This window comes from Semicossyphus pulcher, unplaced genomic scaffold (genome assembly GCF_022749685.1).
Source record: "Semicossyphus pulcher isolate SPU_LCO1_2020_fin unplaced genomic scaffold, fSemPul1.0.p SCAF_18, whole genome shotgun sequence".
NCBI classification, from domain to species: Eukaryota; Metazoa; Chordata; class Actinopteri; order Labriformes; family Labridae; genus Semicossyphus; species Semicossyphus pulcher.
In genome coordinates this window covers 14,286,114-14,299,708 of record NW_027211691.1, presented here as the reverse complement: position 1 = coordinate 14,299,708, position 13,595 = coordinate 14,286,114, and the positions used below count along the sequence as shown (strand labels likewise).

The 13,595-nt window shown below is 38.5% G+C and overlaps 1 protein-coding gene across 1 annotated transcript in view; it reads right to left on the bottom strand.

Annotated features, from left to right (window-relative positions):
* Positions 1-13,595, bottom strand: part of cubn (cubilin (intrinsic factor-cobalamin receptor)) — a 70,923-nt gene that overhangs the window by 53,163 nt on the left and 4,165 nt on the right. The window contains exons 3-16 of the mRNA XM_069667323.1: positions 13,000-13,095; positions 12,727-12,765; positions 12,540-12,641; positions 11,452-11,555; positions 9,485-9,611; positions 9,216-9,384; positions 6,502-6,633; positions 6,053-6,148; positions 5,792-5,916; positions 5,305-5,497; positions 4,671-4,789; positions 3,858-4,092; positions 3,115-3,296; positions 645-807 (exon numbers count right to left, since the gene is read on the bottom strand). Coding sequence (XP_069523424.1) covers positions 645-807; positions 3,115-3,296; positions 3,858-4,092; positions 4,671-4,789; positions 5,305-5,497; positions 5,792-5,916; positions 6,053-6,148; positions 6,502-6,633; positions 9,216-9,384; positions 9,485-9,611; positions 11,452-11,555; positions 12,540-12,641; positions 12,727-12,765; positions 13,000-13,095 — 1,882 coding nt within the window. The remainder of the gene's footprint in view (positions 1-644; positions 808-3,114; positions 3,297-3,857; positions 4,093-4,670; positions 4,790-5,304; positions 5,498-5,791; positions 5,917-6,052; positions 6,149-6,501; positions 6,634-9,215; positions 9,385-9,484; positions 9,612-11,451; positions 11,556-12,539; positions 12,642-12,726; positions 12,766-12,999; positions 13,096-13,595) is intronic.

Here is a 13,595-nt window from a genome sequence, read left to right as displayed (position 1 = left end):
TAAGGGAAACCTAAACTCTGTTATTTAGGAAAGATAATAAAAATAAGCGTTTCTAGGAGCTAAAGATGAGTGTCATCACTATCTTTCAGCTTTTACACCAATGTCTGTGATAATGATGCAAATCTCTGAGTTATGGATGATTGTTACATAATTTGATATTAATTAGTTATTAATTATTAGTCCTTTCAGCCACTACATAATAAAATAGTTAATTGAAAGTTTTTAATTGTTTGAGTTACAAAATGCGCTGCTGCATCCTTTAGGCACGGGCTACTAGTGTTTTCTAATTTGCCATCTCCACTTTCACAGCTCTTGCTTTCACCTAAATGGGGGCATGGTCAACAGGGAAGTGACGTTTGGCTGCTCTCATCCATGGGCAGTGCTAGGAATAGCTGACTACCCCAAAGCCCATACAACAGTAAATCTATGTAGCTCAGGTTTCTATGGGAAAACACAACATTGCACAACAAGAATCTCAAAACCATTCACTTGATAAAGCCAGTAAGTGAACAGGAGCCTTCAATAATTATTTCTACAATGAGAACAAAGGCATAACAAGCACGACATTGGTGCAATTTGATGGAATTTCGGTATGTCCGATTATTACATTGTGTAAAAACTGCCTTACTTGAACCGTTTCTTACTTGGTGATGTTGTGTATGTAATGTGGAAGCCTCGGTCCGAAATACTGAAATCGGAATGGAAGTGAATCCATGCAGCTGGACCAGTGGTCTGCAGAGGGGGAGGTGATGCTGTACTGCAGTACTTCCCAAGAACTGGGTCTTCAGATAGAAGACCATCGCGGATCTGCAACATGTGGCCATGAAAGACAATACATTGAAGAACAATTTCAAGAAGTTAGAAGGCTGCCATATTGTGCCAGTACTTCAGGATTCAGCATTAAGCCAGCTTCTCTGTTTGGGCAACCTGGTAAGCAATTGATGAGTTAGAACAAGGGAATATGGTTAATAGAGCATGTCCTTGTTGACACAATAACAGGACTTCAAACAAAAAGGTATTTCTTGATTGGCCTTATCTGATTATACTGATGATTTATACCAGGGGTAGTCAATTAAAATTGAAAGAGGTCCAATTAGAGAAATTTCTCTCAAGCAAACCATACCATACATTTTGAAGAAGCCTAGCAGTTGCATCAACATCTGTCCAATTAAATAAAGAAAGTTCAATTAAATAGTTTTACAACAATGCTTAAAACTGGAGGGAACTCTCATAATATAACAATTATTATCATAAATACTTCAATATTGGTAGGGAAACATAGCGTGTGTTTGTAAGTTGCAAGCAGTTCTGTGTCATGAAGCCGACTCTCTTTAACCAGGCTAGATCACCATGGTAACTTACTCTACAGCGCTAACCTGGTCACGTTACGTTCAGAGTTTTAGCCAAAAATCAGCTGTAAAGCGCCACCCTTTGATTAGTGATGTCCTGAAAATTTTCTCTGCAGGTAATATAGATCCTCAACTAAGGTTCTATATAAATGTAAACTTTAGGAACATAACATTATGCATGTAAAGCCACAGAACGAAGCCGTGCTTTCAGTTAGAGATGAATATAATACGACACTGTGACGGAGCGGCTCCATCACTGACTGCGGGCAGCGCGCACCCAGACACACGCACACACAGACACACATGCACATACACACACCAAACTTTTCCCTCTCCATCAGTGTCTCTAATCCGCCTGAAAAATTCCATTATTCCTTTTTTCCCCTCTCCGTTTCGGTAGCATGACAAAGGGTGCACACTTGGAAGTCTATTGTTAACCTTAGCACACATTTACACAACGTTAGGTTTCCTAACCTCGAGGTGCGCTGCATATTAATGCCGCCATGCGCCGTATGCAAGGCTGGTAAGAGAAACGGAGCGTCCCTTTCCGGATATTAAATATCCCGGTATGCTGTGCGATTCATGATCATGTGACGTGATCATACGGGCTTTTGGGTTTGTCATATCTATATTTGCCAAGTATATTGTGTTGGTCTGATAAAAATGGTTATTAAAATGTATAAACTCTTATTAGAAACTGTGTTAAAAGTTTAAAAGCTCCTGCCACTGGAAATAATGAGAAAATACATTTGTGGTAAAAAATTATGTTATTGATAACGCCCAGTAGGCGGGGCTTCGGGTATATAAGGTGCTGCCTTGGGCTTTAAAGGGGAGTAGAGAGTTTGTTACAGAGGAGGTAACTACTGAGAGAACTGTTTTTGCATTGATGCTACTTTTTGAGATTTTTGCCTGTGAGTTTATGTGGAACTCCTGCACCCCCCTCCAGTCTCCCTCTTCTCTTTTTACCTGTTTGCTTCAAGTAAATGAACAATTTAAATTTCAGCAGATCATCCAAACAGTAAAAGAACGATGAGGACACAGCATAAGGACACTGGGTCCTGTTTTTATTCTTGGTCCTAATTTCCTGCCAAGTATGTTTTACACAGCTGGATTTGCAGCTAAAACGCACGTGATACATTAATACGTCTAGATATTTATCACAGATTAAATCAAATAAATTAAGTTTGATTCTATTCGGCCAAATACTAAAGTTTATTTCAATTTTTCATGAAGTGAAAGTTTCCGACCTAACTGCAGTTCCTGACTATACTCCTGAAATCATGTGTACCATAGTTAGAATAATATAACAAGAGGCACTGAGAGCGTTTCCTATGGTGAAATAAAAACATTAATACGTATTAACAATACATTTCTGCCTAGGTGGGGCGGCTGTGGCTCAGTGGTAGAGTTGGTTGTCTTCCAATTGGAAGGTCGGAGGTTCAATCCCCAGCTCCATCAGGTGACATGTTGAAGTGTCCTTGGGCAAGACACTGAACCCCAAATGTGATATGACTGTGATGACTGATTGACAGTTGGGCACTTTACGTAGCAGCCTCTGCCATCAGTGTGTGAATGGATGAATGTGATATGTAGTGAAAAAGAAGCTTTGAGTGGTCGCAAAGACTAGAAAAGCGCTATATAAGTACAGTCCATACTAATAACAAATCTACTGTGAAAGTTTTCCTTTTGAGTCTTTCTACACCCCTATTGTTATTTATTTTAACAGATACAAAATCATAACAGGATATTATTCATTAGTTCTCACCTCAAGGAAGTCATAGCCGCAGTTGTCGTGATGCTCAAGACTGAGAGTCCCAAACGCAAACGTGATGAGCAAACCTGGCTCTACAGTCACTGTCCAGTAGCAGTCACGGTTAGGTGGGTAGTTTCCAGGGTAACCAGGTGAGTTGATGTTACCATAGGGGGCAGTAAGTGCGTCTCCACACACTAAGATGAGATAGAGATTTCAGGGAAGAATGAACAATTTACATTTTTTCTTCCGTTTTTTTCATCATCCAAACACTGAAAGAACGATGAACGAACAGCAGCTTCTGACAACTTTGGATTATGTTTTTACTTTACTTGGTCCTAATTTTCTGGTATACTAGCAAAGAAATCAGTGATTAGAAAATTGATTTGTCCAAAAAATTATCAAAGATCTTATTAAATAAATAAAATGAATTTCCCTTTGATTAAGCCAAAAGTGTAGGTGGTTTCCGTGTTTCCCTTATTAGGGGTCAATGTCAGAATCATCAAATCTAAATGCAAATCTTGGGAATGAGGTTTAACTATTTTTTTTTATCAGGGTTATAATGTAAGAGCATTGTCAATGTGGTGACAATGTAACCGCTGCCTGGCGTTTACGGACAATGTTTCTTTGGGTTCTGATCATAATTGCTAACTTTTCTGTTTTAACCATCACCATGAAAAAGTTATGCTGAAGTCAGAATGCGTGACGAGTGGTTCGTAAACATACACACTCTTAAAGGTTATAATAAACACCCTTACCTGGGTCCTGAGACTGCCATGTAACTGTGAAGCCACCACCACTGACAGAGCCATCAGAACGAAACCAAAAATACAGTGAGTTGTGAGAGCTGTAGAGCTCCTGTGGGTTATTTTCGCCACAGTATTTTCCAATCACGAAAGCAGAGGCACTGTCCCCATCATGAATCTGAAGGAAGTCGTAATTGCAGTTGGTGCTGCTCTCCAGATGAAAGAAGGGAAAGGTAATACGCAGAATCTAAAGAGAACAAACAGAATTCAAAGAAACTGTCAAACTGTATCTGTATACATAGGAAATATAATCACATCCACCAATTCAAAGAATGCCATCTCTTTTTCTCTATGAGCTTGATTATTTTTTTGTATTGGTTTACAAACAACTGTTTTCTGTGGTTCCATTGAGCACAACATTCTCAGAAAACCCTTATCCGTCTGCAGCAAGCTGACGTGAGCAGCTAAAGAAACAGATATTTTTCATTAGACCAAAGCAAAGCCATGAGGCCAGTTTGCATGCTGTGCAAATAAATAAAAAAATGGTACTTCTCCATTGCCAGATGAAAATGCATTCTGGGCTATTGTAAAAAGAGATGTGTTTAAGGCAGAAGGGGTCTGCTAAGTCTTTTTTCCGGTCCTAACACTGTACAGAATAAAGGAATTGAAAAATAAATCTATGATTGATGAAAAAAACAACACATCTACAGGAGGTTATTAAGTTAGATGAACAGATTAAATACACTGACCTTTTCAGAATGAAAATACAGAGATGTAAATGTACAATGTAGATTTTTACCTGAGAAAAGGGACACAGAAACTTACCTTGTTTGGGTCTATGCGGATTACCCAGGCACAGCTGACCAGGTGATCATAGTCATCATGACCTGGGGTGTTAGGATAACTGAAGGAACCAGCCGGGCCAGTCAGGTAACCTCCGCACTCTGGAATAAACATTTTCACTTTTAGTAACACTTGATGGCATTAGACCTACAATACACTCTGTATATTAAATCAGCACAAGGGGTCACAGAAGGATGTTCCTTGGTATTTTGCTACTAAAAATTCAGTTTGTTCAGTACTGTCCTACTCACATTGGCTGTGCTGTCTGTGTATTGGAAATATATGACTACGATATGTAGAGACTTTAAAGAAACCATAAACCATAAATCTGTGAGTATAGGTAGGAGGATAAAAAACTGTCCAATGGGAATGAGCCAGGAGCTCTACACACAATTGCTCCACACTTAAACATTAAATATTTATTTAAATCTAGGTGACTCTTTCCTTTTCACAAAATTCTGAGATCAAAATATTGTAAATAAAGTTGGTGAGTACAAGTCGAGACAAGCTGGTGGCATGGCTGTACAGAAGCGACATACACACGTATATGTCTTTGCACCTCCATTCTACTCTTTTTATCTTTCCTTGCACTTTCTCGCCTCTCTCCATACAATACCTTGCTGTGCAGTCTGGCAGAGTGGGCCAGTCCACTGCGCAGTGCAAGTACATGTGAATCCATTAACACTGTCGGTGCAGGTTCCTCCATTCTGACAGGGGTTGCTCAAGCATTCATTTATATTCTGATCACAGTTTGCTCCTTGCCAGCCAGGGTTGCAGTTGCAGGTGTAGCCAGGAGCTAAGGTGGTGGCCTGTGATCAGAAACAAAGTAGGCTTAGGCAAGCATTCAAGAACTGATTTGGACTACAGCCACATAAACTGAAAGTAAATCTGGAAACATGATTAACATGTGTTCATGTAAAAACGATTTGTATGCAGATCAGGCTTTAGATGCACAAACCATACTTCAATTAATTATTGACTATATCATAACCAGGGTTATCCTTCAAAAGGGAAGTTTGCAGATGCGATTTGAGATACTTTTGTCATAATGGACAAAGAGCATTCTGTCACGTATGAACATATGCACAGTCACACAAACTCACCACACACTGTCCATTGACACAAGGGTTGTTGGTCTGACAGATGTTGCTGGTCTGGGTGCAACCAGTTGGTCCATAACCATTTCCTATGTATCCTGGAGGGCAGGCACATATAGGGAGGCTTGCGCCTGGTGGATATAGAAGTGTTGAGTGAGTAGAAAAAGAGTACATAATCATTTTAGAAATATGTATTGCTCAGGCCAACTCATTGACAGAGGCACACACTCACTCAGACCTCTGCGTAATGCATAAGTGTGTGTTTACCTGGGCTGGAGGAACAAGTAGCTAATGGATGACAGCCTCCATTGTTTGTAGCGCAGATATTGATCTGGGTGCATGTTCTGCCATTCCCCTCATAACCTGCACAAATATAGAATATTGCACATAACATAGCTTAACAAAATACGGGAAAAGTTGGCCAAGGTTGTGCCACATGTTCAACTGTTACTGCAGCACAGAGCAAAGCGAGTGGTACTTGGTATGGGTCCAAACTGGTAAGTTGCTTGTTGTAAATGCTAGACTCCTCTGTTAATATATGTTTTTGTTAAGGCAAATTAATTTAAGTGAACTTTTGTTGTTTTGGACAATGCTCATCTCTGATGTATAATAACCAACCAATTGAACTTTAACTTTTACTGTGCTAATGTCTGTGGCAATCATCCAGAATTCCAGAAACTGTGATTACATTCGACATTCTTTTTCTCCCCTTATACCTGGAGGGCATGGACCACAGTGGAAGGAGCCCATGGTGTTCAGGCATTGCACCATGGGAGCAGTAGAGCAGCCACCATTGTTGGTCAAACATTCATCAACATCCTGACAGCTGTAGCCGTTGCCTTGCCAACCTGAGACACATGAGTATTAATTAGACCTAAAATCAAGTTATTCAGTATTAATTCACAAAGCTATAGTATGAGTTTTACTTTTTTCTCAGTTGTGTGAATGCACAATTATGAGTACAAGCAAAAATGTGGCTCATTATTGCAGGACTGGATAAATGAATAAATGTTATTTGAAAAGAAAGAAAAAATGTACAAATATGTACAAGAAGTAGCTTAAACACACACACACACACACACACACACACACACACACACCTTGTTTTATGTCTTCTATGTTTTGTAATAGCTTTTTGTATTAATTAACACACTGTATATATTTGTGCTAATCTTTCCGAACCAGTGTTGCCAGATTGGACTGGGGAAAATAACGTTGGGCTGGTAGATGAATTTGGGCTGCTTCTGTCAACATTTGGCGGGTTTTTGAACAGCAAAGGCCTAAATAAGGCCTTATTTTATAAATATTTTTGGTGCATTTAAACGTGCTATGTGTAACTTTCAGAAAATCCTCATTCCTAGCGACACGGTCTTCCGTTGAGGGAACTGCAGTCAACCTTCTTGGACGTGACCGCACGGACAATAGCACGCATGAACAAGCATCCGGGGATTTTGCCGAAACTCAGTCACGCTCAGTCTCGGAACTCATCGGCTGTTGACTTGTTACTGACGAGTCGTGTTCATGACCGGTATCATGTTGACCGGCATTATGTTGTCCAAAATCAACACTGTTTGTCATAATACCTAAGTTAGTATCATGTTAGGTGGTGAAGTTATTGTCAAGCTAGAATGACAACACTGACATACACACTCAGATAGTATTTTGGTACTTATAACGTTAGCGAGCATGCTAAGGTTAGCTAACTAGCTCTAACATACCTTCACACATTGGCAATGAAAAATGATATTTGATTGATGAATATATGTAAAATCTTACATGTAGCCCCTTTAATGGCATATACATTTATTTATATTTTTTACTTATTTATTACAGATATTTGCAGTTTTATTCCTCCACGATACTATAGTTTTAATATAGGTTGGATTTTGGTGTTTTTTATTTCATGGCAGACATTTCATGACATTTCATGGCAGTATTTGATCACTGTAATTGGGCTGGAAGCTGTCAATCTGATCTGGCAACACTGTTCCTAACTTGTTTTATACATTTCTTTGTGTTTAATTTCAAAAAAAGGTACTGTTGAAACAACGAAATACCTGAAAAATGTGGAGGAAAACTGTGTTGCAGTTTAAATAAAAATAAGGCTACTTATTTAGTATAGTTTAGACTTCAAAGTGTAAAAAGAAAAATGGTATTGTTTTAAATTAGATTCAGCCACACTTGTTGCCATGACCTTAAAAGTTGTTAAAGTCGAGCTGAAACGGCATTTCGAGAGTATCTAGCTTCCGTATCGTGACGTTTTTCCGAGTGAAACAGGACGTGCAGGCAGGACATACCGTTACAGTGATTTGATTTGATCGTTGAGAAGTGGGCGTAGACAGACGTTCTCCACAGCGCAGTAGCTAGCTAACTGACCGAGCGTTCTTGCGACTAAATGTTGCAGATTGATTGGTTGAAATTGTTTGGTGCTAACTTACGTAAGCACGTGTGAAATTTAGTTTTAACGGAAGAAAAAATTATCAGATTTTGATTTAAGAATGCGAAGACATTGATTTTCTGTATTTTTTTGGCCTATACTGTCAAATAGATGCACAATATTACCGAGGATGTGATCTAAAAGGATTAAAATGACATTTTTCATTTCACCTCAATTTCTCTCAGTTTCAAGGATGAGATGTTAGCTCACGGGGAAGGGGCTAAATATTGCTCCAAAGTGGGCTGTCTTTTCGGCGACGTAATATTTATAAATATAATCATATCATAGTCATATGAGATTTTATCTATGATTTTAATTAATTTATGGATATGATACATTTATATATAAAAGCACAAATATGATTCAAGCTAGACACTTGGCTGACTGCATTAAATGTAATTAATGTTACTGTTTGAGTTGTGCTCACCTTTCTTTAGAGATAAACTAGTTAAAAGCTGTCTCAGCTTTCTTTCTCCCTATTTCTTTCTTTCTTTTCTCACTTTGATATTCTAGTTTTGCTTTCTTGGGACAGACATGGTGCTGCAGGCAGCATCAGTAACCTGCTCTTTTGGCTGCATTTGAGTTGAATGCGAGGCAGACTAAACCATTTAGTGAAATATATTCTCTATATAAAGAATTCAGAACTTGTGTTTATGTGTTCATGACAGTAATAACTCGGAGAGAAAATAATATTTGCACTTTAGGCCTATCAAGGGCCCTCCCCCTATTAGGACCCTGGGTAGTCAGTCCCTCTCTCCCCCCCAATACGACGCCCATATCTGTCAGTCAACCTTTAAGAGTGCAATGCACAGCTTTGTAAGAGCAGAAGTAGATTTGTGTGTAAGAGAGGAGACAGAATGACATGTCAATAACAGATGATCTGAGCAGGCAAGAGGATTTGTGTGACTACATTTGAGACAACAACATGTCATTTTCAAAGCATGCATCATTGCAAGCGTCCATTTAAGGGTGATTTGTGTTGTGAAATGTTACCAGCAGGACAGGCTCCACAATAGAAGGAACCCTGGGTGTTGTAGCAGGGAACAACAGGGTTGGAGGAACAAGGTTTGTTGGGTAGGTTACACTCATTCACATCAGCCACACAGGCTGGGTTTCCAGCTGGAGCCTCCCAGCCACTCTCACAAATACACTTGTATTTAGGCTGTATATAGGGAAAAAATAGCTACAGTGAGAAAACTCTGCCATATAGGTAAACCAAAACCACTCAAAGTACTGAAAGTATCTACAAATGGTCTGATTACCTGTCCTGGTGTAATCCGATCTGCATCAATGCATGTGCCATGTACACACAGATCCTGCCCTGCATTTCTGCAGTCATCGTAACGCACAGTACAGAGAGTCCCGGACCATTCTGGAGGACAATTACATCTTCACAGAAAAAGAAGTACAATTAAAATCGCATGGAAATTTATAAAAACTGATTTAGTGGGTTCTTATGAAAGCTTGCCCACCGCTGCTGAATATTCGTGCAGGAGGAAAAAGGTTCGGAACAACCTCGATTTCTGCAGATTTTTGCCGGAAATAAACATTTGACAAACGAAATCCTTTGTTCCAGCTGATGCTTTTCATACAACTTCAGTCACTAGTTTGCTGCCAGAATGGGACTTCTTACAAATCTTGTGTCTCATCACCCAGTATTATTTGATAAACACCGTGACGACAACCTAAACAGTGAGATAATCAGATAATATATGGCTTGAGATCGCCCAGCAGCTGGGACAGGATCTTGTTTATCTTGTTCATGTGTAAATTCTGTGTGCAGAATCTGACTGGTTTCAGTTTTTGGTGAAGCTGTTTCTTTTTCCTAATTATATTGCTGAAGCTATCTATTACTACTGGCAGTAGCCATAATCTGTTTTATCTGTTGTTGTTGTTTGTTTGTCTCTATCCATTTTTCTCTTTCTGCATCTTTCTCTATCCCACCCTCTATGCCCAACACAATCGTGGCAATTGGTTGTTCAACATTGGCCTGGTTCTGCTCAAGGTTTCTGCTTGCCTAAAGTGTCTTGGGATAACATTTGCTATGAATTGGCACTATACAAATAAAAATTGATTGAAATTGACTGATTGATTTTGATGGAAGTCATTCCAATATTATAAGAGCAAGTTTTTTACATGCAGCTGGACACATACTGAGTGATTATGAGCCACGTAACATATTGTGGCTGCTTCAGTTAAGACCAGTGACCATAGTTGCATAATTGCTTCTACTGTTTATCTGTGGTGCGGCTGCATAGTATGTGTAAGTGTATCTTTCATTGCATGTATGCATCATCTAATAATGTTACCTCATTGTCTTTGGTGTGCTGTACTTGCATTTTGTTGTGCAATATTTTCTAGCTCATAAAGCTTTATCTCCAACGGTTCTTCTAAATTGTAGAATCTCTGTGTGCTCTCATGCACTGGCTTACTTAACCTCAACCTATCAACCCACAAGCAGGTCTACGACACTTGTTTTGGGCCTGTCCCAAACTTCAAGAATTCTGGTGCTATGTTTTTGATACTCTAAAGTGCTACAGATCACAAAACAAATTTAGTACCAGCCACACATATCTTATGCAGAAAAAGATTGAAGATATAATTGTCTTTACCACCCTTTTACCTCGGGCTGCCTGGTTAAGACTTTTTTTTGAGCCTTGAATTATTATTTTTTTAATGTAATGAGCAGTCTAATAAGAAATGACAACCTTTCATTTCCTGTTTTTTAAAAATTGTCTGTCCTACCTCATGAATGAGACATACCAGTCTGGTCAATTCTATTCATTTAGGTGGCCCTCTGTCTCTCCCTTGTTTGTCCTATTGAGGACTGATACCATACTTTAGTTTTACAGTAAGACTGCTGTGCAGTTAACGTTCACTCAGTTCATCATTTAGGCTAAAGGGGTGGGCAGGTGAGCATATTTGGATTTTGGGTTGTATTTTGTTTGTCTCTGTTGTTGCTGTTTTTCTTATTTTTTTCTTTTGGCTTTTTGTTTTACCAAGTTTTGTTGAATATGTAAAATAATGGACCTCTTAATCTTGTTTGCTACACAATAAACATCCACCGATTTGTGTACTGTGTGTGTAAGTTCCCTTGTGCATTTAACTCAAGCTGGTTTCGTGGAGGCCATTTCTAGAATTCTCTGTAAAGCATGATGCATTGTTACACAATAGGATCAATAGCTTTCTATTCATAACAACAAAGTATTATGATGAGTTTAGAACATACGTGAATGATCCAGGGTTGTTGGCACAGGTTGCTCCATTCTGGCAACCCTGAACTGTTCCCGAATACACCTGACATTCATTCACATCTGTTGCACAGTTAGGACCCTGACACACATACACAAACACACACAAACAGCAAGATGGGAAGAAATTGGAGAAACACAGAGAAGATTTTTTTTTCTTGTAATGCACTTTAACTAACTATTCATATTTTGTGTCTGTTTTTTTTAAGGGAGATTTTTAGAAAAAAATATATGTAAATATATGTTATTTTCTATAAAAACAATACTATCAACTTTAGGCAACTGACTATGTGGCTACATCTGTTTCCTAAGGAAACAAGTCTAAAAGGATACATGTTACAATACAATTCAGCTTAGTCTAGTAAGATATTTGTTTAAGGCTGACATTGTAATGCTGCCTACCATTTCAGGTAATCAAATAGCAAAAGATTCCCTCACTCATTTACAACAATGTTACATGCTCCCGTATGTCACACAGCAAGTGTTTGCAAGGCTGTGTACAGGACAGAACGACCGGAGGAGCCACGCAAGAGGAGAGTAATCTTTTTTTGTTAAAAGCGAGCTGAAACGGCAACGAGAGTATCTAGCTTCCGTATCGTGACATATTTCCGAGTGAAACAGGACGTGCAGGCGGGACATATCATTAGAGGGATTTGATTTGATCGTTGAGAAGTGGGCGTAGACAGACGTTCTCCACAGCGCAGTAGCTTGCTAACTGACCGAACGTTCTTGGTGCTCTGCTGCTAAATGTTGTAGATTGATTAGTTGAAATTGGTTGGTTCTAGCTTACGTAAGCACACTTTTTTTTTTTTACAGGAAGAAAAAAATGATCGGATTTTGATATAAGAATACGAAGAAATTGATTTTCTGTATTTTTTTTTGGCCTATATTGTCAAATAGATGAACAATATTACCGAGGATGTGATCTAAAAGGATTAAAATGACATTTTTCATTTCACCTCAACTTTAAACCCACTGTTGGCAATTGATATATTCATAAATTTGTACAATTAATATACCGCAAATACAATTGTAATAAGCACTTATATAACATAGTGGAACTCACAGCCCAGTTGCCGGGACACACACAGTGATATGAGTTGAGTAAGTTCAGACATGTTGCTCCATTCTGGCAGGGATTACTGCTGCAGGACACCTTCTGGACTACCTGGAGGATTAAAGAGGAGAGAGAAGGCAGTTACGCTACATTCTTGAATCTGAGCCATTAAAAAAACAGTTCATTTATATCTCACCGATTCAAGTGTAACCACTTTAGTCTCAAGTGTTGACACCTGGAAAGCAGGGAAAATACTTTTTGTCACTGGTTATGTAGTACAGTGTATATCACAATGATACAGTTATTTGGACAGTTAAATTTCAAAAAACACTTCCGATAACACACATTAGTCTTGTCGTATTCAGTATTTTGATAGCATCAAAACAACTATGGAGGTAAAATGTAATTTAGCAGAATAAAAGTTGGTTAAAATAAGTAAGTAACTAGTAAACAGTTGTTAATGTCCTACCCTTGTATCAAGCTGGTTTAGTTTATTGGTGACATCAGGGGGAACTCCACCTCCGTGAGTTTTAATGTCATCAATTTCTTCCTTATTGCTTTTGATCTGAAATCAGACAGTTCATATACACACATTTAAGTATATTAAACTTGTAAACAAAGTACTTCCTGAAGTATTGTCTCATTAGTCTCATCATTTTCTTTTTCATATTTCATTTTGTATTATTGATGTTGAATTTGGTCAGTTTCCATATTGTGAAACTGCTTCTATTTAAATGTATTAAATTATTATTGCAGACTAAATGTCATAATATGCAAACTGAACATGTATGGTGTTAAAAGCAATGTTAATGGTTTGGCAAGGGCATGGGAGAGGGATCCACAAATGCCAAAAATGCGTACATGGAAATAATTTCAGCAAATTTCAGCTCGTGCTTTTGGAAAAAGAATGACATTTTCTTTGCTGAATCTTTCATCTCAATGCTCAACAGTCTACAAATTGACTTGGTGTGTGGGTTGGGTTTGATAATATGAACCATTCTCATCAAGAGGATGTAGGGAAAATGGGCTAATAGAATGTCAGAAGTGAAAACAGTAAAGTCCAGT